A 24447-nucleotide genomic window follows, 5' to 3' on the forward strand; every position below is an offset into this window, starting at 1 on the left:
ATTTTATTTTTTATATTTTAAAGTTTTATTTCATTTCCTTCGTAATTCCTTTCCAACCATTTTCTTTGAACACAGTATCACTATATTTCGGATAGCTCATTACATATAAATCAATAGTTCATAGAACTTAACATTTTCAATTAATTTTTCTTGGTCCATCTTCTATTGCGTCTGTTTTTTTTTTGTATACTATTACTGAGTCACACTGATTCACAGATAAGCATCGATACGTACCGATATAACATATACACATTTGCATACAAAATAATTGCAATGCTGGTAATTATTTACTGTAACGGACCTAGCTCCAATCACGTTGACCTTGATATATGTTGTCAAGGATATAATCCTGAGCAACTTTTCCCTATAACTTAATCGGCGGTCATTGTTTATTAAAAAGTTATTAACAAATAAAGTTTGAAAAATAAAATATTAATTTTTACATAAGTTTGTAATTTCCACGCAAGAAACGAGGTCCATCTGCATCAGAACCCTGATTTAAATGTGAAACAAGGTCTTTGCATAATTAATATAATATTAGAAAAAATCAGTACACATAGGAATCAAAAATTTTATTTATTCTACAGTTGCAAATGTACTATTTTCATCTAAGGGATACAATGTTGCCATTATTTAAAAAAATTTACGTATTCGTTCACAATATTGATATTTACGTTTAAATATAAACTATATTTTTATTATTGTCAACATAGTTTCGTGAAACTAGATGACTTTCCACGTGAAACAAGGTCGATTTCAACACATTCTCTGTTTACAGGACGAAACACAATAATAGAGGGGGGAGGGGGGACTCACTACATTCATGCATAAACTTTCCCATTCTCACAACAATTCTGGACTAAATCTTGTTTCGCATTGTAAAGTATATACATGAATACAGTGCGTTCCACCCCCGCCTCCCCCCTTAACAAAAATCAAATTTTAGTTTTAAATAAGAAATAGGTTTGGGTTAGGTTATATCTTTTGGAAGTGGAGTCCCCCCGCAGGGGGGACGGAACCCACTACATCCACGCATACACTTTCCCATTCACACAACAATTCTGGGCTGAACCTCGTTTTGCATTGTAAAGTATATGCATGGATACAGTGGGTTTCGCCCTCCCCTCTGCGGGGGGGCTCCACTTCCGGAAGATATAACCTAACCCAAACCTATTTCTTATTTAAAACAAAAATTTGGTGTGGATTACGTCGTATAACTTAAACCAAATTTTCGTTTCGAATCCAACTTAAACTTTAAATATCTCAAAAATTATAAGAGACCGCCGATTAAGTTATAAGAAAAAGTTATTCAGGATTAAGTCCTTGACAACATATATCAAGGTCAACGTGATTGGAGCTGGGTTCGTTGTAGTAAATAATTACCCTTTTTTGTCCTTCACCTTCATCATCAATTATGTAAAAATTTTGTTTGATTATTTAATCGTTTAATTTGTTGATTGCTAGATACAGAGTTCTCTTATTTTAATTTTATTCAAAGGTACCGTGTAGTAATAGGACAAGTGTTATAGATTGTACGATTTGTCTTTCCATCCACTACAAACTACAATTATAGCTGATTAAAGACTTTCCATTTAAAAAATTTGATATGACCTTCAAAATTTTTTGACGCTTCCATCTAAAAAAAAGACTAAAACTACAAAAATGTAGCCTTTTCAAAATTATCTAACTGTTATTCTAAATGTTTTTGTGTAAAATGAATATTTATGAAGATACACGAGAATGCAGTTTCTAATGATTTATTAAAATATTGTAAGATATACATATATGTAATGATGTACACATAAACCCATATTTCTTCGTATTTTTTAATTTTCTTCATCAACGCCAAAACCTATGAAATTATATACGCACCAAAATATCTTGTTGGGAAAAATTCTGAAATTAAAATATCTTTATTATAGAGAATACATACAGACAGAAATAATATAATCGTATTATAGTACAATAGCATTCATATTTATTAACGATTTATGAATCGCTTTGCAGCTTATTAACATATGTAATGATATTTTAAAAATATATTATGCTTATTTAATGATAGAATTTTTATTTGCGCGATTTACCTCATTAAATATAATATCAGCTGATAATCTGAAGGTATAGTTCTTTCTTTAAAATTTTGTCTCTGCGCATCGATTATCAGTGAAGCTGCTTTCTGCGGTGTAAGTTTTCTCAATATACTTGGAAATCTATTATTGACAAATAAAATAAAATTATATATGAGCAATAATTATTATAAAAATATCTTATTATTTTAATGTATAATATTTTGGATGTGTGTGAGTAATGTAAGATCTATGACAATATAAAAAACACTAATTTTCTATACGCTAATTTATAAAATGTATGAATAAAATTATAACTTTATAAATTTACACATCATCGCTATTACGAAATATTAATTACAATTCGTCAATTTTATATCATTATGTAAACATACCTTATTCTTGTTTTATTTTTGTCAAATCCAGTAAGTACTAGAGTCGGATAAACGGTAGTGAATTTAATCAAAGATTTACCTTTGCTACATGTACGTAATTCATCGTTGACAGCTTCCATAAGTACTGTAACACGCACATGAAGGAAATATTAGAAAACATGATTTGCAATTATATCTTTTTTATACTTTGAATATAATGTTTGTCGATTTACATTGAATATTAATAATCATATGCTTTACACACACGTAAGATTATAATAAGATTAAATTACCTTTGATCGCGGATTTTGTGGGACAATAAACCGTACCATGCGTAGCGCCCTTATATGCTACTAGTGATGAAACCGCCACAACATGACCGCGATTCTTTTCGATCATATTTGGTAGAAACGCTTGCAACGTCTAAAAGTGATTCTATTTTATTTGAGAACAATTTGCGGAAGCTTATTACGAATATACAGGGTGTATCTGAAATAATGCACTAAACTGTAGAAGCAATTTGACTGCGGTTTTTATTTTTTCATTTTAGTAGCTTACTTTACTTCATATTTTACTGGGCTATAACAAATTTCAATCTTCTGCCATTTTTTTCTGAAATACAGCCAATTTTTAATTTTTTCCCCAAACTTTAGGGGCCTCTAGCTCGGAGGGGGGTTTATTTGCGGACCCATGTTCGTAAGAAAAAAAATTCTTATTTTGACCTCTAGAATATGCTCCTAAAGTTTAGTGCATCATTTCATGCACCCTGTATACGTGTATGCGTTCGTGTATGTGTATGTGTATTTAGTCTCTTAAATTTGTTTCAATTGTAAATATAGTAAATTATTTTTTAGCGCGCAACTTTTTTTTAAATAATATAAATTACATTGCCGATTATTTTATATACATTTATTTCATAGCTGCTATGCATGTTTATTTCAAATATGTTACTTACCCAATAATGCGATATTAAATTGACATCTATAACTCGTGTAATTTCATCGGCGCTTTGATTTAGAAGTTTTTTAATAATCAATATACCGGCATTGTTGACTAAAATAGTAACGTCGCCGACTTCTTTTCTTACTTTTTCAGCTACTTTAAAGACTTCTTTTCTATCTGCTACGTTGCATCTATAAAAATACCGATCAAGTTTTTAATCAGCGTTGACAATAATTAGATATGTGTGATTAATTGTACGCGCATAAACTATTCGAATCGCTTGTTATTCTATGAGATCGAGCAACTTTGATTTACTTATATGCGTATATATTGTTTTTTCCCATCATTTTAATCTCGTTCATCGTTCGGTTGTTGGTTTCTTCATTGATATCCCAACATACCACTGTCGCTCCTAACGTTGCATAACCAATCGCTAATTCCTTCCCGATACCGTGGCCCGCACCTGTTATCTGTCGTAATATATGTATTAAATACCAAGCCGCATCGCGCATGAATTATATATTATCATAAATTTTAGAATTTACAAATTTTTACCCAATTTTTATAAAAAATAAATAATTAATAACTTGTTTATCAAACAATGGTTAGATTAAAATACAAAAGAAAAATATAACAAATTTGCTTTTATTCTTAATTTTTGTTAACATATTTACATATATTATGTTAATTTTAATTTTACAAACTGAATATTATATTAGTACAAAAAGGAGAGAAACACATCTCTTTTATATCTATACATATATTATGAATTTCACACTCACCAAGACAATTTCATCGATTACGCTCTTTTTTGTTCTTGGAATAAATATTGTGAGAATGAAATAAAAAATTTTCAAAATAAGAAATAGTATTTCTGCCAGAAGGAGCAGGGCATTATATATTTTCGCCATGATTATCTGGAAAAGTAATAATAATTATTATTTCGGGAACTTACTCGTTTTCTCATTCCCCCCCCTCCCCCTCCCCCTTTCTCTCACTCTCCCTTCCCATCTCTTCTTCCTTCTATAATGCATCTGCAGAATTCACATCTTGACAGAAAAGCAGAAGCCAATCAGAACTCGCGCTAGAAAAGCAGAAGCCAACCAGAACTCGCGCTAGAAAAGTAGAAGCCAATCAGAACTCGCGCTGATAGTAAGCAATACATTCTGCTTTTCTAGCGCGAGTTCTGATTGGCCTTTGCTTTTCTGCTTTCTGTTCTTCTGCCAAGGTATGAATTCTCCCTAACACTTGTCAATTCACAATGAACATGCACTATGGGAGCCACGTATCGCTTCCTCCAATCATCCACTACAACTCCTCCATTTCAAACATTTTATTGCGATTGCATCATCCAGTCCGTGGCAAAACTTTCTCAAACGTATACGAATCTTTTATGAGTAATTAAAAAGAACAGTAATAAAACACGAACATCTATCACGTGGAATCATAATTCTATAGTGTGTGTATGTACGCATCCGCATACAAAATAATTCTCTGGTGATATATCTATGTGTACACACTATAGAATTTCGATTGCACATAGAGAGTGTTATGTTTCCAAGTAGTTATAAAAGATTATGAATATATTTCATAAACTTTCAGTTACAATTTGATATTAGTACCAATATCTTTCATTACTGTAATTGTTCATTGTTCGTAATTTGTCTCATTTATAATTGTATGAAGTTTTTTTATAATTACATTAAATACATATATTTTTTATAAATACTATTCATTTCAATAGAATGAAATCTAGTAACTGAAGTACTTACATAATACCTGCATTGAATTGAGATTTATAAATATATCCCATCAAGTCGCACGCTATTGCACTGCATAATTAGCATAATTATTATAGAGTGAGATGTAAAGAGTTAAATTAGATTTGTAGATAACGGCGGCGGGAATAAGCGCGATTTTGTAACGCTTCTAGTCGTTTTGAACATACCGACTTTCGTAATTAGAATAATTTTAAAATATTTTAGTAACGGACAATTGAAGGCGTATGACACTGGAAAACATTGCAATAAATATTTCTTATGTTTCGATCACTTTTCAGGAAAATCTTTCCTGCCTGCGACTTATCACATTTTTATCATAAAGTATGAGTCTTGAGTTATATTTTGAGCTGTCGCTGATGTCTGCAGCACGTCCCCATCGGAAGATACAATTCACGCAAAAGTATAAAAAATGCCTATTTTAGTAACTCTGACTGAAGTTTCCTCAAAAACTTGACGCGATACGCCATTTTTACAGCCAGATTCGTAATCAGCGCTAAAAAAATCTATCAGAAATGACTCGGTAGACCTTAAGGCAAATTTGGTGTTGAACAGTGTAATAGAAGCATTGATTGGGTTTTTTTTTGTCTTCCATTTTTATCATTAACTATGACAAAATTTTATTTAATTATTTAAGCGTTACAAAAATATTAATTGATAATGCATAAATTCACTCAAGCATTGTGTGTAAAGTGTAAATCATTCGCGCAGTTTTGCTAATAAATATAATCTAACTTCACTCAATATGACATCGATTAAAAGAAATCACTTCTCTTTCTTTCTCGCGCATTATTCCACGTTAATAATTTCTTTTCACTTTATCGCCTTTTTTCTTGTGTTATTGCACTATTCCGCGATATTCTCATGACCATTAATCCCTTTATCACTTTTCTTCTTGTCGCATTATACTTCACGCGTATTTTTATAAAATATAAATATTATTATCTCACACGTATGCATACTTATTTACATATGATTTTGTCCCTTAAAGCGTTTTATACATCAAGTGAATATTTGTATACGAGTGATGTGAACACCGTTTGAGGTACAAAATCGTTTTATATGTGTGCGAGCATACATACGTGAATCTGAAAGTTGAAAAATTAGGCCAGTGGTATACAGAGAAACTTAAGCAGTAAGATTTAAGACTTGAGAATCTCATTCATACGGAATTTTCAGCGTTGCTTACGTTTCAGTATGGCTGCTTACGTTGTCGATTGTAACTGATCACTTTCCTTACGTCTTAAATCTTGCTGCTTAGGTTTTTCTATGCGCCACGTCTCTTCAAATGTCACAATTCTGGTATACGATTATCAGGATTGACTGCACCAATCTTATTCAAACTGGTCGCAATCGAAAACCTTCACATTATATCAGAAAAGTTAGATTTTTTATTACGGCTTCAGTTCCTGAGGTATTTTAATCGAAAGTTTATTCAAAATGATTATAGACTCCGGATAAGCTACTTGGCAACAACGGGGTCCTTGTACATAGGCAAAACCGTTGACAAGTCAGAAAGAAATTTTTATGTACTTGTCATCGCAACAATGCTACCGCGTCGCTTGATAATAAAATAATAAATTAATTGATTGGGTGTCTCGGGATTCCCCGCTCAAGAAGACTTACCAATTTTGTTGTATATTTGTAGTTTCTTCCAATACAACTCGTTTAATTGATAATCTTCGCTTCACGTTATGTCTCGCGTTTGTAGCGGTTTCAGATGACTTCGATTCCGTCTTATCTCCTGGTACACTAAATACGACTGCCTGTTTCACTTGTTTGATTAGAAAGAGATTGCTTATATATAGTCATTTGTTGCTCGTTTCCTAGCGGCAACGCCTAGGTGCAAAGTTCTAAGTCGAACCTTTTTGCTTGGATTTTCGCAATTACTTCGATCGCGTTTTTGCGGTAGTTTAACTTCCACGTGTAACCACTGCACTGATGCCAAAATTAAGATGCTATTTATATAGTGAAGGTAATACGCACACAAGCGTGAACCGTGTACATGTAATGCGCTCTACGCTTGTGTGCATATCCCCTTCATTACGAAGTCGTGTTCTTTTGTATCAATTCTGACATCACTGCATGGCTCGCTGCATCAGCGTTTCTGCTCGTGACGTGATTTCCTCGAGTTAAAATTAAGAATTGGAAGGCATGCATAATTAAAATAATAATTAATAATGATAATATTATAATAATTTGTGTATAGCCTTTTGGGCTATAACATATCGTGCAGGATCAGTGTATATCTGTGTATTCTTCATTTGAAAACACTTTTGGCATTTTGATGGTAGTTGCTAGTTCACATAACGATTGAAATCTAGCAGCTATTGATGTTGAAGTAACAATCGTACTGAATCTTTTATTACTTAATAGTTATTATTAAACAGTAATATATTATACACAGTATAATCTTTTATTTTTATAAATTTAAGAAATTAGGCTCTCGTGTGACATCACAAATTTCAAATAAACGCGGGGGTAAGAGTCAGAACGCGGATGGTAATGCGTCAATTTAATAGAAAAGTAAGTTTTTTCTATTAAACTGAATATGTACACAGAGCACGAAATTTACTTGGTACTATACCAAGATTTTTTTTTAAATAATCTCAATTCGAAATTTATAATAACCCCTCTTTACGCTACAAATTTATTATTGTTAATAATACCATCGTATATTTGTATTTATTTAAAGATGTTAACATATTCTACAAAAAAGAATGAAACCTCTAAAAACTTACCTTTTTAAAAAAAGGTAAAAAGAAATGCCAAGTACACGAGCTACTTGTGAAAAATTGTATTCATATATATTTATAAATAGTATTATTTTAAATTATTGGAAATAAAAACTTATCAAATTATTTCAACTAAAAAAAAAAATGTTTAAATATATCCTACAAAAATAATGATATCAACAAATTGCACCAACCGAAAAAAAAAATTAAACAAATATTTTAACCGTAAACAATTGTACAAAATAACTATTTTAATTTCTATAAAAATTTAAAAATTTATACAATTTATAATTATTTTTAAATTTTAATACAAGAAGATATTTATATATTGTATTATATTTGAAGATAAAAAATTATTTATTAAAATATAAAGAAAACCTATGTTTTTTATACAAACAGCCAAAAACTAAAAAATATTTTTGTAATGAAAGTAATATATTTAATGCTTGATTAAAATAACTAATTCTTTTATAAGTATTTAAACAAATAATTTTTTTGAATAAACAAATTTTTTTTGAATTTGGTACATTTTTCCAGTTTACTAATTTTAAAAGACGCTATTAATTTAATAATTTCTTCATAACTCAAAACTTTTCGTAGCCATTATGGAAAAAAAAATTTTCCTCTCGGATGCTCCCGCGTCCTGTTCATTCATGCTCGTAACGTTCACTGTTTATTTATAACGTTATAGAGAAATAAATGTCACGACTTTGACGTATGATCTTAAACGAGCAGGATCGGATTAAACTAGAATATCGTAACTTCTCATGGATTTCAGGATCGACGTAATTTCGTGAGAGCACCACCACCAGGAGTAGAATTCGCTTGGGACTTCGAGGCGGTTCAGCCAATGGCACAGGCCACCCTCGCTCTGGATCCGAATCTTGAGGCCATGAGGTTCGAGCTTGTCCCGAAAATGTAAGTAGATTGACTCTAATTTAATATAGATTTTTTTTTTTTTTTTTTTTTTAAGTTTATTTCATGAATATATTTTTACATTACGCAATTTTTTAAATTAATTAATAATACATAAAAGTAATAATACCAAAAACTATGGTTTATGATTTTTCTCGTGTGTTTTATTCGAAATTAATAATTCTGCAATATTATTCTTTTGTTTTTGTTGCGCAAGAATAATCGCAGGTTCCGTAAAATCATATTGTTATCGCGCGACATGACGTGTAATAATAAAGAATTTAATAACGTTTACATTAGTTATTAAATTAAAGTCGACAAATTAAAGTTTAAGTAAATGAAAATGTGATTAATTGACTGGTGAGAGCCAGTTAATTGACTAGCGTTTTCAAAGAGGACGAAATCATTTTTAATTAATTTTATTCGAAATGTAAAACGATTTGATAATTAAATTACAATGCAACATTGACGGAAACAAAATGGATTTTATTATGTCCGTAAAATTACGCTTTGAACGACATAACAAATGCTTCGAAGGATTTTGTGGAAATACGTATGTAATAATTAATGTCAAGGACACTGTAAATATTTTTCTAAAAGTTCACATATACATATTTTTGTCTGAATTTTCAGATCTGGATGGATGTCTGAGAGAAATTTCAGATAATCTATCTTTTTTAATCATCCCTTATACATAGACTCTTGGATTTTCTCGATATATCTCGAAAACTATTCAAAATATCAAAAAATATTTTACACAAAATTTTTATTATAAGAACAACACCTCTATTCAACGCAAATGAAATTTAAAAAAAAATAATTTTCATAAAAACAAAATTTTTTATTATAAAATTTTGAAAAAATAATTTTTTTTTTTTTCAAAATTGATTTTTTCAAAATTATCCTAAAAGTTCAGAAAAGTGTGTCTGAAAATTGAAAGATATCTGAAAATTCAGACAGCGTGTCCACAAAAGAGCTTTGTGTGTATCTGAAGTTTCAGTCAATTTTTTTACAATGAACCATGAGAAGAAAGATGAACCGAAAGATACGAGTACATTGTTATCGTACTCGGCGATTAATTAGCTTACGTTAATTGAATATAATGCTGAGACACATTAATCATAACGCTCATTCGGTTACTCCGAGTTTGATCTCTTTGTCGATTTTGAGAATTCCTTCTGTCCTTGCGACAGTATATCCGAGGAGAACTTCTGGCGCAACTACTTCTACCGGGTGTCCTTGCTGCGTCAGGGATACGAGCTGAACGCGATGGCCAGCAATCAGCAGCAGGCGGAAAGCAATTCCAATCAAACTCTCGCCACCACCGACAGCATCGATCACACTCAAGGTGACTCATCGTTCCCCCTTTTTCTCCTTTCTCGTGTACGTAGTACAGCTTCCGTAGCTTATGTCACCTCGGCATTGACACTGCGACACGTGGTTAGATTCTCGAAGGCGCGCGCTGACATGCTTCGTGTTACTCTGGGTTACTGATTCCGGCGCACGCAGCTTTGTATAGAGTTGGAGAGGATGCTCCACATGCCGCTTAAAATGAAGATACTAACGAGTCGAGAGAGAAAATATACACAAGTGTGTGTCAAAATTGCGTATTTTTTATCTCATCCATAGAGACCCGCTATTTAATTTCATACAAAGATACATTGATCTTAAAGATACCTAATTAATATTGAGTCATGTTAATTTTAGTCGCGATTCTCTCATTAATTCTCTCGTATAAATTAACATCGATAATATCTCAGAGACGGTATCTAATTAGATACACGAATATTGATTTGCATTAATTTTATCTCACTCGGTGAAATAAAATTAATTTGTATTCGAGTATATCTCTCTCGCTCAAAGATCGAGGAAAATTCCGATTGTCTGAGCGGCCTGAGGATCATCCTCCTTTTGACGTCTCGCGTCACGACGTCTTGCCGAGATAAATCCTCGCCGAGTGGATGATGCAAATTGCAAGATGAAGAGCGGTGGAGGATCGGCGGCGTCGTGCCGCGTCGTTTACGCCTGATTTGCAATTTCGATTAGCGGCGTCCTACGCTGGATAGACGCCTTTTTTGCATGAGATAGCGTGTCTGTAGTGGCGTGCGTTTTCTGTGCAAATGTCAATGCCAGATGCTGGGAAACATTATTGATCGTGAAAGCGGTTTTAATTTCCGAGTTTTAATTTCAAATTCAAACCCATCGAGATTCGCGTTTCGCGAGATCATCATTCCAAATCGAATTATTCTCGATTACAGCATAGATGCGACATGTAATTTATCTAATGCGAAATTTAATTTATCTAATTTATTTCGATTTTTTGATATATATATATATATATATACAGGCTATCTGACAAGTAAGTAGCCAAATAAAAGGTGCAAGTAGATTGGATCAAACTGAGTCGAAAAGTCCTGAACCATTCTTTTTATAACACTTAATAAAGGAGTTATTATTGAGTAAAGTCTGGCCAATCAGTTGGCCGATCTTTAGCTGGACGCACGTCGGTGAACCGCGTGCCTGATAGTATGCAGCATCGCACACTTCACGGTGCGCTCCATCTTTCGTTTGATCACTTACTTATCGGACACCCTGTATATACAGGGATGCAACGTGATGTCCACACTGAAACTGTGTATTCTTTGTGTCATTCTAAGTCAAAAAGTCTTAATACACGTATGCCCTAAAGTTGTTTGTTTCGAAGTTACAGCGAAGGAATGCAAAAGTAGTTATTTCTCACACTAATGCGAGAAAAGCACCTTTATCACTTACCTTACCGCATTAGTAGTGCGTAAATAACAGGCATTACAAAAAATATTGTATGTGTGGCATGTGCGAAAGACAACGAACTACGTCGCGCATGAAGTTGCCGCTTGAGCTGAAGCAAATGCGGCAATTTCATACTCGACATAATTCATTGTTTTCCACACTTGCCACACGAGATAATATTAATAAATTGACTGTTTTAAGTGAAAACATCGCATAAACATAGTTTAGAAATTTCTTTTACCTACCAATCATGAGTACATTTTCCAATGAAGAATATGCCGATATTCATTTTATTTATGGTTTCTGTAATGGTAACGCACGTGCAGCAGTAACAGAATATCACCGACGGTTTTCTAATCGCAGAGTACCACATCAAAGAGTTTTTAGCAATGTCCACCGAAACATCAAATTTACTGGTAAGATCCCAAATAAAAATCTTGAGAAACCATTAAGGCGACATCGTCAAGTCGAGGATGCGATACTAGCAACGGTGGACAGAACTCCTACTATTAGTATCAGAAGACTTTCGGCGCAAACTAACGTCTCTAAAACGACAATTTGGAAAATACCACGTCATTATGATTTATACCCATTTCATTTTGTGAACCTTTAAGCTCTTTAACCAAATGATTATCCTGCACGCGTCAATTTTTGTCACTGGCTTTTAAGAAATCGGCAAATACATACAAAAATTTTATTTACCGACGAAGCTACTTTTACGAGAGACGGCATTACAAATAATAGAAACTCACATGTTTGGTCACCACGAGAAGAAAATCTTCAAAAATCCTATTACTGAAACACATTTTCAAAATCGATTTTCAGTGAATATCTGGTGCGGTATAATCGGTAATCGTCTAATAGGGCCCATCATTATTGAAGATCATTTAAATGCTGAACGATACTTGTATTTATTACAAGAACAGTTGCCCGAACTTCTTGAAGATCTGCCTTTAAACATCAGAACACAAATGTAGTTTCAACAAGATGGAGCACCATCTCACTTTAGCAGAATTGTTACGAGATATCTAAATGACAAATTTCCTGAACGCTGGATTGGCCGGGGAGGTCCAATAAATTGGCCTGCTAGATCTCCCGATCTATTTTCTCTGGATTATTTTTTTGTGAAGACACATGAAATCTCTAGTCTATCCGGATAAGCCAGTCAATCGGCAGCAATTATTAAATAAAATAACAGACACTTGTAATAATATACGTAACAATGTGGAACTTCTTTTGCATTCTACAACATCAATAATTCAAAGAGCAGAAGTGTGTGTAGACCAAAATGGTGGTCACTTTGAACAATTTATTAAAGTAGTTTATAAAATAAATTATTGTTTAATTATCAATAAATAATATTATCTTTAATAAATAATATTGTTCTTATTTTATGCAATTTTGTTTTTTTGCTATAACTTTGAAACAATCGACCTTAGGGTATACGTGTATTAAAACTTTTTGACTTAGGATGATAAAAAGAATACATAGTTTCAGTATGGACATCACGTTGCGGGACATCCTGTATATATATATTTATATTATAATAATAGCTTTGATATGATATCAAAGATATCATTATAGTATAAAATTGATAGGCGAAATATTATGATACTGGGATGTAATAATTTCTTGCATATATGAGAACTCGTATATTTATATATGAGAATATTATGTCACATATACAAGAATGTTAACTATCTAAAAATATTTTTATGAATAAAAATTTGATATAATATACTTTACAATAACCAAAATAATAATCTTATTCATAAAATTATAAACATTTTAATTCTTACCGACGAATGTTTTGGATTGTTATTAGGTTCATTCTTTACAAATTCAATTTTTCTTTCGTGAAATACATATTACAAATTGATTTTTAACTAGATATTCGGTATTCGTAACAAATAGATTCATAAACTATAAAAGATGGTGGGACATGAATTCGATTGAAATTAAATTCTTCGGCGACGTTTAGTTAACGGGTTGAAAGCGCGAGAGTGAATGTACCAATAATACATTTCCCGCATTTGGGCCTTTGCACGAAACGTAAAGTCACGTTCGCAATCGGAATTACGATATCAGAGAAAGAGAGGGGGGAGGAGGGAGACGAGAGGGAGGGAAGGAGAAAGGAGAGGAAGAGAGAGAGAGACAGAGTATGGGAGTCGTTCGCCTTGTGGTTATAACTCGATCGTGCAAACAATGGGATTGCGATGCGGCGCGGATAAATTAACGGATAAAAGGGAAATACTCTCGTCGGGAGTCGGGAAATCGATCACTGGGAATGGAATCGTCGAATGGAAATGAGCGAACGCGCGAACGTTTCCAAATATCTTTGAACCCGGAGATTATGGTATTCCGTGAATGAGAATTTTTTGAGAGATTTGTTGCTATTTTCTCTCTCTCTCTCTCTTTCTCTTGCATTCCTTATATCTATTGTCACCGATGGTTGAACTGGCGTCTCTCACCTTTTAGAGGGGAAAGATCCGATTTCGCTCCAGTTCCAGTATATCGCGAGAAATTGAATCTCTATCGGGAGGAGAAACTGGGGAAACTCGATGATACCCAAGAATACGAATATATTCCGAATATCTCCCTCGCTATCTTTCTCGCATTTCTCGTTGATTCATGCACGACGTTTCGCGATATAGAGATATCCCCCGGAATCTTTTCGCAATATTTAGATTTTCGCTGAAGACGATGGCCTTCGACATATACCATAAGCCAGTATCAATATTCGTAACATTTTTGCTTCGTCTCATTGTCAGCTATTTAATCATGTTTGCACGGAATGTCTACTCCATGGAAAAATATGGAGAAGTTGGGATTCTCAGGGATTTTTTGTATCTGGAAAACTCTGGGAATTTTATTAGAATTCAGAGAATTTTTTTAAAATGTCTTAACAGAATATAGAATATATACAGTAAATATTTTTATAGTAACTTTAGTGATAAAAAAATAAAAATGTTATGTAGATGAAAAGTGTTTATTTTAGAGATATTTAATTTTTTTTTTTTGTTGTATATTATATTTTAAAATCTAACATTTAAAACTTGGCTTTTTATTTTTCTTTTGTACGAAAAGCATTAGAAAATATACGCAATCAGAAAACTAATTTTTTTTGTTTTTGGAAAGTTGCATTTAAAAAATTCTTACAAAAGTTTTCTTTATCTAGAATTTTGAAGAAAAAAATCTGAGGACTTAGGGAATTTTCAGGGATTTTTTTTTTTTTTTTTTACAAAATTTGAATGTAGACATCCTGATTACAATTTTCTATTCTCAGTTTTAATTATAATTTGAAAAAAGAGATTTTAAATCAATTAAAGCCCTACTCGCGTCTTCGTATAGTATGCTGGAACTGATACGATCGGTCTCGACGAACGAGCGTGACTTTTTATATCGATTAATCGATCGTTTGCGTTTGCGAAAGCGGTAGACTTAGCGCTAATTTTAGATACACACACGCCAATGTTGTACATAAATACATACACGCATCCTTATATACATAAACACACATATACACACACTCACACACACCCTACCCGTTTAGTTTAGCCGTCAGTGTTGTCTTGCGAACAGTTCAAATGACCACTGGCCAGACAACCAGCCCGGATGCCACGACGACGGACAATAACAGCACGCTGGCCGATTCACCAGGTCACGAGTTCGTGTCCGATACCATGAGGGTCTCGGACACAGACCTCGAGGAGGTCCGAGAGGGGATGAGAAAGCTGGGGATGCAACCGCCGAAAGGTCAGTTCGTTTGATCGTTGGTCGTCGTCAACTCTCGATCTGTTGCGCTCGCGTCAGATGAGATCTGCCCATCTTTTTAGCGATGATTATTCTGGCAGACTTTGCCTCGAGATTTTCCCTCCTGATGGGAAATTATACGTTAGGCAGATCGAGTCTGTAGCGACACAATTCTGGAAAACCTTAGATCCCTCGTTCTCCCAGTCTTCCTTAGTTACGACCACCAACGAAGATTTGCTTAACTACGTAATAACGGCGCCGTTTTTTATTTGTTGGCGATCAACGAATGGTATTGAAGTGGCTCCTGTATTGCAATATTGTGTTGAAAAAGGATCTCTTCCTCTATGAAATTTCCATGAACTTTCGATGAATTTTTCATCAATAAAAATTCAGATCGCATTCAATAAAAGAAACAAGAATTGGAGACGATACGAAAGTACATGAGCTCTGTATATTGTATCTTGAAGTAAGTAATACAAAACTGTTTCTCAAGTAATATCATCAGTCATTTAATAGGTAGAATTTCTTATCAACCGAGAAATGGCAATTCTTGAAAACTATTCCTTGTTGAAGGAGGAAGAGAGAGAAAGAGAAAGTGCCATTCATTGATCTCGCCAACAAAACGGAAACGGGTCACCAAAAAAGGTGATCGATGCGAGAGCTCGATCTGTGCCACGACACGGTCCAAGAGTACTCTCCTCGTGAGTATGAAATTAGTGTGTGCCACCAAGTGAAAAGCCTGACCTTAATCTCTTAGTGTTACACCTTGACCACGCCTAGCGTCGTTTCTTTACGTAGCTTCTCTGTGTATCTGATCTTCGATCCTTCCTGTCTGCGCTTTCTTTAGGAGATTGCTTGTTTCCGAATTCTCTGTGAGTTTGTACGGCAACGACGTGTCTTTTCTTCCGACGCGTCATATGTCATGTGTCACATGTCATGTTATTGTCATCGTGTTTGACCGTCTATTGCGTTTTAAACGTGTCTCTCTTTATTTTTTTTTTCTTTGTCTCTCTCACTCTTTCTCTATTACATGGACGTTCTGAACTAAACGACCGCTTTTCATTCTATTTTGTCAACAGCCTAAAAGAAGAGGAGAGTGCCCCCCAAATGCCATTATCCAAAGCACACCCCCTCAGAGATGTACATGCTTTCCGGTCTCGAAAACTGACATTTTTTAGTTTTTAGCGATATACCGAACCTCTCCTCTCGCCTCTTTCTCTGTCTTCTCCTCTTTCCCTGTTTTTTTCTACTCTTTTTTTTTTTAATTTTTCGTTTCTCCGCCACGCGAAACCGCCCCCGGGCACGAACGTTCCCACGAGACGAATGTTTGTTTCGATACAATCGATCCGGCAGTCGATCCCGTGCCAGTCGCAAGGATCACCTCGACTGAATGGAGATTCGAATAGATGAGAGGAAGCTAGCGAGCTAAAAAGAAAAAAGTGGAACGCCCCTGGGACGTGAGATAAAGCAGTTGCGTGAAAAGGAGGAAACAATCTTGGAGCCAGTTTAAGAAGGACGTGTAGTCGTCGTAATTAGACGGCTGGGTATACGTCATTGAGAGAAAATAAACTTAAATGGTATAATGGAAATAAATTTATACGCAAATTGTTTCGTCTTTTTCGTTGTTATTAAAAGTGAGTTGGTGGGTTTTTTTTTTTACGTAGTCAGGTCTCAAATGAACGGGCTCTGTAGGCATTTTTTTATATTCCGATGAGGAGCGTATCTTTTTGTTGTAAAAAAAAATGTATATTCGGCCGGGCACACGTGTTCAAAAAAAATATTTCAAATGCTCGAGATTTAATTCCAAATACCGAATAGTATTTGTTTTTTTTTTATTTATTTTTATTTATTATTATTTTTGGATATTGACGTTGAGAGTAAAAAGAATGTATTTGTGTGAAATTTCACCTGGCAGTTGCTTGTTAGAAATGCGTCGTTCAGCCCATCGAATCGCGAAAATGAAAGAGAAAAAAAGAAGAAGAAGGAAAAAGTCGTCACGTCGAAACGTTACGCGCGCGAGTGCAACAAATAAAATAGATGTAATAAGAATAGAAAGAAGAGAGCTTGTGCGAGAGAATGAGGTATCAGAAAGAAAATAAACAACCGAACTAGAAAAATTACAAAAGGATACTCCGTCTGTTTTGCTGTTGTCTGTCTATCTGTCTGTCTCTCTATCTCTCATTCTATCTCTCACTTTTTCTCTCTATATCAATTCCAAATAATCTAATCCGTTTCTCGATTCTCTCTCCATGTCTTTGTAAACGTGTAATTAACGCAGAAACAACTAGACGCATCTTTGAAGATAAATGAGTGGGGAGAATAATAAGGCAGTCATTGATAAAACGTGAGATATATATAATTACGGTGCGCAAAAAAAAAACGTAAACTTAATCATAGATGTATCTTCATAAGTGATTAATTAAATGGAGACCTAAGAAATAAAAAAAGAGAAATATATATGTATATATACATGCTATTACTTTACATAAAATAGAAATACCGCGGCGCGCTATTAATACGGAACATTTTCTCCCGTATAATTTCTCATTTCTCGCAGTACATCAAACCGTGTTATCTCGTGCGAATAAATTAGACGTTTCGCAAGGGAAAATCCCTCTTTGCAAGGGAATAAAAAAATTTCAATAGATTGTACGTGATGCGCGCCAAGTTTCGCGAGCGGAAGGATTATTATCACGGCGGAGGTCGATCGGATTTTTATCGCGCCGCCGCATAAATACGTTGATTGACAATACGTGTTTCACCGGGAAACGAGCTATAATTCGGTGATCATGTTTGGCAACGCTGGGTGTAACTGTTATAGCGATTTTTCCTCCGTAAAAATATGAGGCGGCCGACTGGGGTGTGATTCATTTACACGGCACACCGTCCACCGGGAAAGACAAAAGAGGGATAATGAATTAATTATGCTTTAGCGAGTTTTTCTTCTTTTTTTCTTCCTTTTTTCTTCTTTTCTTCTTCTTTTCTTCTTCTTTTCTTCTTCTTTTCTTCTTTTTTCTTTTTCTTCTTTTTTTCTTCTTTTCTTCTTCTTCTTCTTTTTACGTGGGCGAAGCGAACGGAAACGATTTGCACGCGAGGATTTTACGAAATGCACGCGGGGGACGTAAAACACGAATATCAGTTTTCTGTAAAGAGTAATGTATCAAAGGAAAAGTCGATATTCAATATACCGCGATGATTAAATGGATTGCTCATAGAAATCGTTTGATTTGGCGATAATTTATTTACTTTATATATATATGCGAGAGATAGAACATTTATATAATATGAGAATAAAAAGGATATACAAGATATATCTGATAATACAATCGGAAAAATAATAATTTTACATGAAAAGATGAATCGAAAATGTAGAATAAAGTCTTTTCGTGCTCGAAATTTATTTCCGAGAAAATCGACTTTGAAAGTTGGAAAATTGATGACATATCATGTGCTTTTTTAAGCTCGAATGATCTTTAACAATCTTGTATTATACATTATCGAATTTATCTCACGACAGTGACTATTAATTATGCATAAAAATATATATTTTTTTTATTAAAGAGATAAAATTTAAATACTTAATATATATCCAGAGATATTTGATATATATATAAAATTTTTTAAAATTTTTCTTTAATTTAAATTATTTTGTAGTAAATAAAATGTTGCACTTTTATATTTAGCTAATATGTATCTGTCTAATTATATTTATCTAAATTATTAATAACCACTCTCGAGATGAATTTGACGATATACTTGTGTGCAGATAGAGCGGACCAAACTGAGTCGAAAAGTCTTGTATCATTTTTTTTTTTTATAACGCTTAATAAAGGAGCTATTATTGAGTAAAGTCTGCCCAATCAGCGCCTGATAGTATGCGGCAGCGCACTCTTCACGTCGCGCGGCTCACCGACGTGCGCCTGACTAAAGGTTGGCGCTGATTGGCCAGACTTTACTCAATAATAACTTCTTTATTAAACATTATAAAAAAAAAATGAAAGATGACTTTTCGACTCAGTTTGGCCTGTTCTATCTGCGCACGATTATTGTCCCAAATGGATCTGGGATACCCTGTATATGATACAAGATTATTCAAAATGAAAAAAAGCTCGAGTAGGCTATCAATTTTCCAAATATCTCTCGAGTCAATCTCGAAATATTTCCGATTTTTTTTTCATGTAGAATCATTATCTTCTCGGTTGCATTAATTACGAGATATCCTGTATGTAAGCTTGATTCACTGTTCAGTTAATAGAAAAAAGTAATTATGATAATGGCGAGATTACTTGCATCTTTTTTTACACGCAGCAGTTGTGTTTTTCTCGCATTAATTAACATAATTTTATTGAAAACGCCGCGTAATATATTCCCGTTCGCGAAAATATCGGATTATCTGCTTTCGGTTCGAGCAGATTCCGATAAAACTGGCGACAACTGAATTATGGCTTTCGGTTTCCGGTTGCACACTTTTTCCCGGTGCACGAACTTCGGTTATCCGCACGGGGATATCGAAATATCACTCTCTTTCCCTCTCTCTCTCTCTTTCTTTCTTTCTTTCTTTCTTTCTTTCTTTCTGTCGGCTCGACACGAGGCGCAAATAAGAACGAATCGATGAACAGTCGGGGAAAGCAAACGCAAGCATTTTGCGAAACATTCTCAGTATTTCATGTCATTCCGTAAAAAAGGCGACATCTCAAGCGAAAGACCAACCCTTTTTTTTTTCTTTTTCAGACAAAAATATGTCTGAATTTTTTGAAAATTTTTTACAGTGTGTGTAATACGGAGACAAAGAGCGATTAGAGAAACGCATCATAAGATAGTGCAATTTAAAGCTTAGCGTTATTAAATAGAAACCGCGTATTTATTAATGCTTAGTACTACTACTCATAGTTTTATTCTTACGTACAATAATGTTAGATTAATTTCGCGGTTAATCGATGAATTTGATTTGACTGCTATGTGGTGTCCGAAACTGTTCAATCTGGCACGCTCTGTAGTAAAAAAAAAAAAAAAAAAAAAGTACCCCGCGAAAAAATATGGAAAATTAACTATTCTCAGGAATTTTTTTTATACCTGGAAAAATCAGGGTATTTTCGTGAAATTTTTTAGAAAAATTATCTCTTTCATAATTTTGCCTTTATATTGTAAGCCAAGTGAATTATGTGTTTAAAATATATTATAAAAATATATATCTATTTCTATTTATATATAATTCAATCTTAACAGAAGAATATAGAATATATAATACATATTTTCTCTGTTTATTGTAATTTTATGTGATAAAAAATTCAAATGTGTTATGCAGGTGAAAAAATATGTTTATCTCGCAAAAGCTATTCAGTTTTTTCAATACATTTGCAAATTTAGCACTTTAAATGCCTCTGTGTTTTTCTGCCGTAAGCGAGAAACATTAGAAAACGAAGAAGAAAAAGAATTCATTTTAAAAAGTTGATGAAAAAATTTTTGAAATATTCTCTTTATCTAGAATTTTGAATAAAAAACCTTTGAATATACTTGGAAGAGCAAGGAATTTTTTCGCAAGCTTTAAATGGACACACCCTGTGTATTGTACTAAAATTTCACATGTGACATTTTATCGAGACCCCAGCTATACGTCACACAAATTTAATACATTTTTTTAATACTCTTTTCTTTCATAGGAATCCTTTTAAAATAATTGCATGAAATTTCATCCACTATATCAGTATACATATATACAATATCGATTTTATGTAGTTTTTTTATTCATCTATATAGCACCGCAGCTTCGGGCACCTATGGTTTAGCTTTTTTGTTTAGGATTATATATTAACGGTAGCGAGTTGCTCCGATAATTGCATTCCGAGGCGTTTAAGTCGCGATATCCCGATTAATTATTTTTGTAATTGCGCGAGTCGGTCATTTTTGTAATGGGTACACGTTAAGCGTTAAGCGTACTAGCTATTTCTTCTGGTAATTCGCTGTTATTTTCCAGCAAGAGCTAATATAGTCGACGACAGGTAAAAATGATGACTAAAACTTTAGATAAAGGGTCTGCAGCTTTTTTGCAGACACACCACTGTATGAATTTTCAGACAGTATCTGAATTTTCAGACACAATGTGTGAATTTTTAGATACACTATTTGAATTTTCAGACACACTTTAATTTTCAGATTTTCAAACTGAAATTCTGAACTTTAAAAAAAACGACTCGTATGATTAAGACAGATTGTTCGAAACTTCTTACGGACAGCCAGATCTAAAAATTCAGACAAAAATATGTCTGAATTTTTGGAAAATTTTTTACGGCGTAGTCATCGTCGTCGTCGTCGTTCGCAATCAGGGATTTGGAAGAAGCGCACGATATTGCGTCGTCCTTAATATAATCACGTAATACGTTTCTCACTCCTCTATCATTGTTTCTCTCTCAAAGGCTACTAATCGTATCATCGACGCGTTTAACGAACCGAATTCAAGCTCTTGAAGCAAAAAGAGAGGACATCGTGGATGCCCTTCCCTTTCGCTTTCGTTTCGCTTGATTTCTCCATTCCTGTGATTTTGATTTTTTTTGCCTCCCCCCTTCCCCCCTCCCCTTCCATCCCTCACTCCTCTCTCACGATCCCGATTCTAAAACACGCATACACTTTTACACACTTACATATCTTACACGCGCTGTCATTTCCGCGCACGAGAAGCTCAGATATTCAGGGCGCGGAAACACAAACGCACCGACACGCAAAAAAACAGACAGACAAAACAACAAGACCAGAGCGCCGGCCCTCTCTGCAAAATAGCTACAACGCTGCTTGTGCCTCTCCGCAGAAGAAGATTGGGAACGTGAATTGGAGGCTGAGCTAAAGGATTACGAGGTTGTAACTGGCGGAGGCGGTAGCCACGAGAAGAACAGCGGCAACAGCATGGCCACGAAAGATGTCACGATGAACGATAACGATTGGGAGAAGCACATCGACGAGCTACTCGCCAACGAGGACGACGAGGATCTCAAGTGAGCCGAGGAGGAGATCCTCCTCGTGACCGGATAAATGGAATCTCTTCACGTTAATATCATCAGCGAGATCTCGTTAGAAACATTCTCTCTGATCGAGAGAAGCTCGCGGATTTGTTTTTGTACATGTTTATTACGTTTATTACTCTTTCGTCGATCTCTGCCCCCTCGAGGGAGAAAAAGGAGAAGAAGCGAAGGATGAAGCGATGCTCGAGATGAAGTGAATCATCGATCAACTTTATCTCTTCTGTACGAGAGATCGATACGGCGATGGATTAAGGATGTACGATGTGCATTAATTTTGCGAGATGAAAAATCGTAACGCGATTTTCTGAGAAAAGAAAATCCATTTCGATCGGCGATTCGACGTGTGAGAGAGAAAAAAAGATTAATATGACAATTCAGCTACAAAAATTCTTTTCGCTATAGAATTCCAGAGTTCTTTCTTCTTTTTTTTTTTCATTTGTTACGCGGAGTTTGCGTGCTATTCAAGAAGACAATAAATTTTTGATCACCGTTGTATTGACACGGAATTTTCTTTTTTCGCTGATTTCTCCTTTACATCGAGAAGATGTAAAGCTGCATTTCGTTAGCTTCCTTTATTTCCAGTCGTCCCGCGCCAACTTTGAAAGACTGGGAGTTCTCCTTTCGTCGAGTTACAAAGAACCGTCTCGAAAAGGATTCCTCTTCTCATTTCGATCCATCGCCGATCCATCTCCCGAGGAAAGGAAACGCGAATTTAAAAAACGACGCGTGATTCTTTGAGGATCGGCTTGTGTCCTCGGGAAACGAGGAACAGAACAAGACGAAAGAACCAAGGGCGCAAGGATACGGACTGGAAATCGCCAAAAGTGGCGATGCAAAAAAGTGGAAATTGTATTATAAAAAGCAAAAGTGGGAGTGAGAAAGAGAGAGAGAGAGGGGGGGGGAGTGTTGTCTCTCTCTCTCTATTGTTTCTCTTGTTTTTTTTCCTTTTTTTCCAAAACGATTTCTTTGCGATCCACGAGCACAATGAGCACGATAAACACGATGACGACCGCCGTTTCGTAGCTCAAGGTAAGAGAAAAAAAAAGAAAACAAAAATTAATCGTATATTTATGCGATTATATTTTCTTATGATTGTGAAAACATTCTTGGTTCTGCCCTCGAGTTACAAAACGATGATTCGCGCTGAAGGGTACGTGAATTAACCATCACATACAGACTTGTGTCAATTATTGGACGGTCATGTCCGAGAATATAACGTTGAATATAACAATAAAACATCGTTTTCAAAATTGTGTGATTTTATATATATAAATTAATTAATTAATTTGAATACGTACCCGGAAACACGCATGAGTCGATTGACCGCGCGCTCTTCATCGTGGCCGCAGGATCGACGATTCTCTTCAAAATAAATTATACACTGCCGAAGGAGGTTTCGAGTGCGGTTCGACGATTACTGCGATCGGCGGCGCACTTTCTGCTACAAAATAATTCTGGAAACTATTTGTCATAATTTTCTTTTAATATATTAGAAAAAAAGATTTCTTCTTCAGAAGAAGAAGAGGAAAGGATTTTTTCTTCTTCAAAAAAGGAAGAAGTTTTTTCTCTTCTTTAGAAGAAGAAGAAATTTTTTCTCTTTTTTAGAAGAAGAAGAAGAAGAAGTTTTTTCTCTTCTTCTTCAGAAGAAGAAAACAAAAAATCTGCTTTTGCAAAATAAAAAAATAAAGATGCGTGAACATAAATGCGCCATCGATGATCGTCGTTCTTTCTTTCCAATCCCAGCGCTGAATACTTGTCATTATTGATTGTCAACAATCATTTCGATCGCGAAGTGTGACATCATTTCACGAAGGAGCATGCCAAAGATGTGAGAACCGCTTCGGCTCGAGGGATGACATTTTTTATCTGACTTGTGACTTTAAAAAAAAAAAAAAAAAAAAAAACGAGGAAAGCACTAGATTTAGCGATATAAGCGTTTTGCGTGTATGTTTCTGATGAAATATGTATATGACGATGATAATAATGTTGAGAGAAGAATGTCTTTAATTTGTCAATTCTAGGAATGTTACGTTTATATTGTGTCAAAGTTAAATGTAAGAACGAAACGTATTTGTGTTGTCTGTACGGACGAAATATCGTAA

At 34.4% G+C, this 24447-nt stretch overlaps 2 protein-coding genes across 8 annotated transcripts in view; one reads left to right on the forward strand and one right to left on the reverse strand.

Annotated features, from left to right (window-relative positions):
* The window catches only part of Sap47 (Synapse-associated protein 47kD), a 107296-nt gene that overhangs the window by 80516 nt on the left and 2333 nt on the right, over positions 1 to 24447 (forward strand). For 3 of the 6 annotated variants that reach the window (XM_070305763.1, XM_070305764.1, XM_070305765.1), the window contains exons 6-9: positions 8674 to 8813; positions 10004 to 10158; positions 15162 to 15335; positions 22135 to 23867. In XM_070305763.1, the coding sequence (XP_070161864.1) occupies positions 8674 to 8813; positions 10004 to 10158; positions 15162 to 15335; positions 22135 to 22322 (657 nt within the window). In that variant the 3' untranslated portion in view covers positions 22323 to 23867. Of the gene's footprint in view, positions 1 to 8673; positions 8814 to 10003; positions 10159 to 15161; positions 15336 to 16411; positions 20119 to 22134; positions 23868 to 24447 lie in introns of those variants that run through there. The other 3 variants (XM_070305767.1, XM_070305768.1, XM_070305766.1) reach the window with 3 other exon arrangements.
* LOC138938858 (short-chain dehydrogenase/reductase family 16C member 6-like) lies at positions 1762 to 6843 on the reverse strand. Of its 2 annotated transcripts, XM_070306204.1 has the most exons (9): positions 6787 to 6819; positions 6350 to 6521; positions 4165 to 4299; positions 3698 to 3852; positions 3396 to 3573; positions 2734 to 2863; positions 2462 to 2585; positions 2085 to 2210; positions 1762 to 1896 (listed from the first exon to the last, which is right to left on the reverse strand). In XM_070306204.1, exons 3-9 carry the CDS (start codon positions 4291 to 4293, stop codon positions 1827 to 1829), a joined length of 912 nt encoding a protein of 303 aa, XP_070162305.1. In that variant the 5' UTR covers positions 4294 to 4299; positions 6350 to 6521; positions 6787 to 6819; the 3' UTR covers positions 1762 to 1826. The 2 variants fall into 2 exon arrangements, with proteins under 2 accessions (XP_070162305.1, XP_070162304.1); XM_070306203.1 differs by lacking the exon at positions 6350 to 6521 and having other exon boundaries at positions 6787 to 6843.

This window comes from Polyergus mexicanus, unplaced genomic scaffold (assembly GCF_030449975.1).
Source record: "Polyergus mexicanus isolate NDT 795.1 unplaced genomic scaffold, iyPolMexi1.0 SCAF_13, whole genome shotgun sequence".
Taxonomy (NCBI): domain Eukaryota; kingdom Metazoa; phylum Arthropoda; class Insecta; order Hymenoptera; family Formicidae; genus Polyergus; species Polyergus mexicanus.

Bases quoted from the DNA above. Each gene is read 5' to 3' on its own strand.
- LOC138938858 (XM_070306203.1), bottom strand. From the start codon at position 4,293: ATGGCGAAAATATATAATGCCCTGCTCCTTCTGGCAGAAATACTATTT. The intron at 3,574-3,697 runs GTAAATCAAAGT...GTATTTTTATAG, and splicing joins AACAATATATACGCATATAA to ATGCAACGTAGCAGATAGAA. The intron at 2,211-2,461 runs GTATGTTTACAT...TGTCAATAATAG, and splicing joins AAAAATAAAACAAGAATAAG to ATTTCCAAGTATATTGAGAA.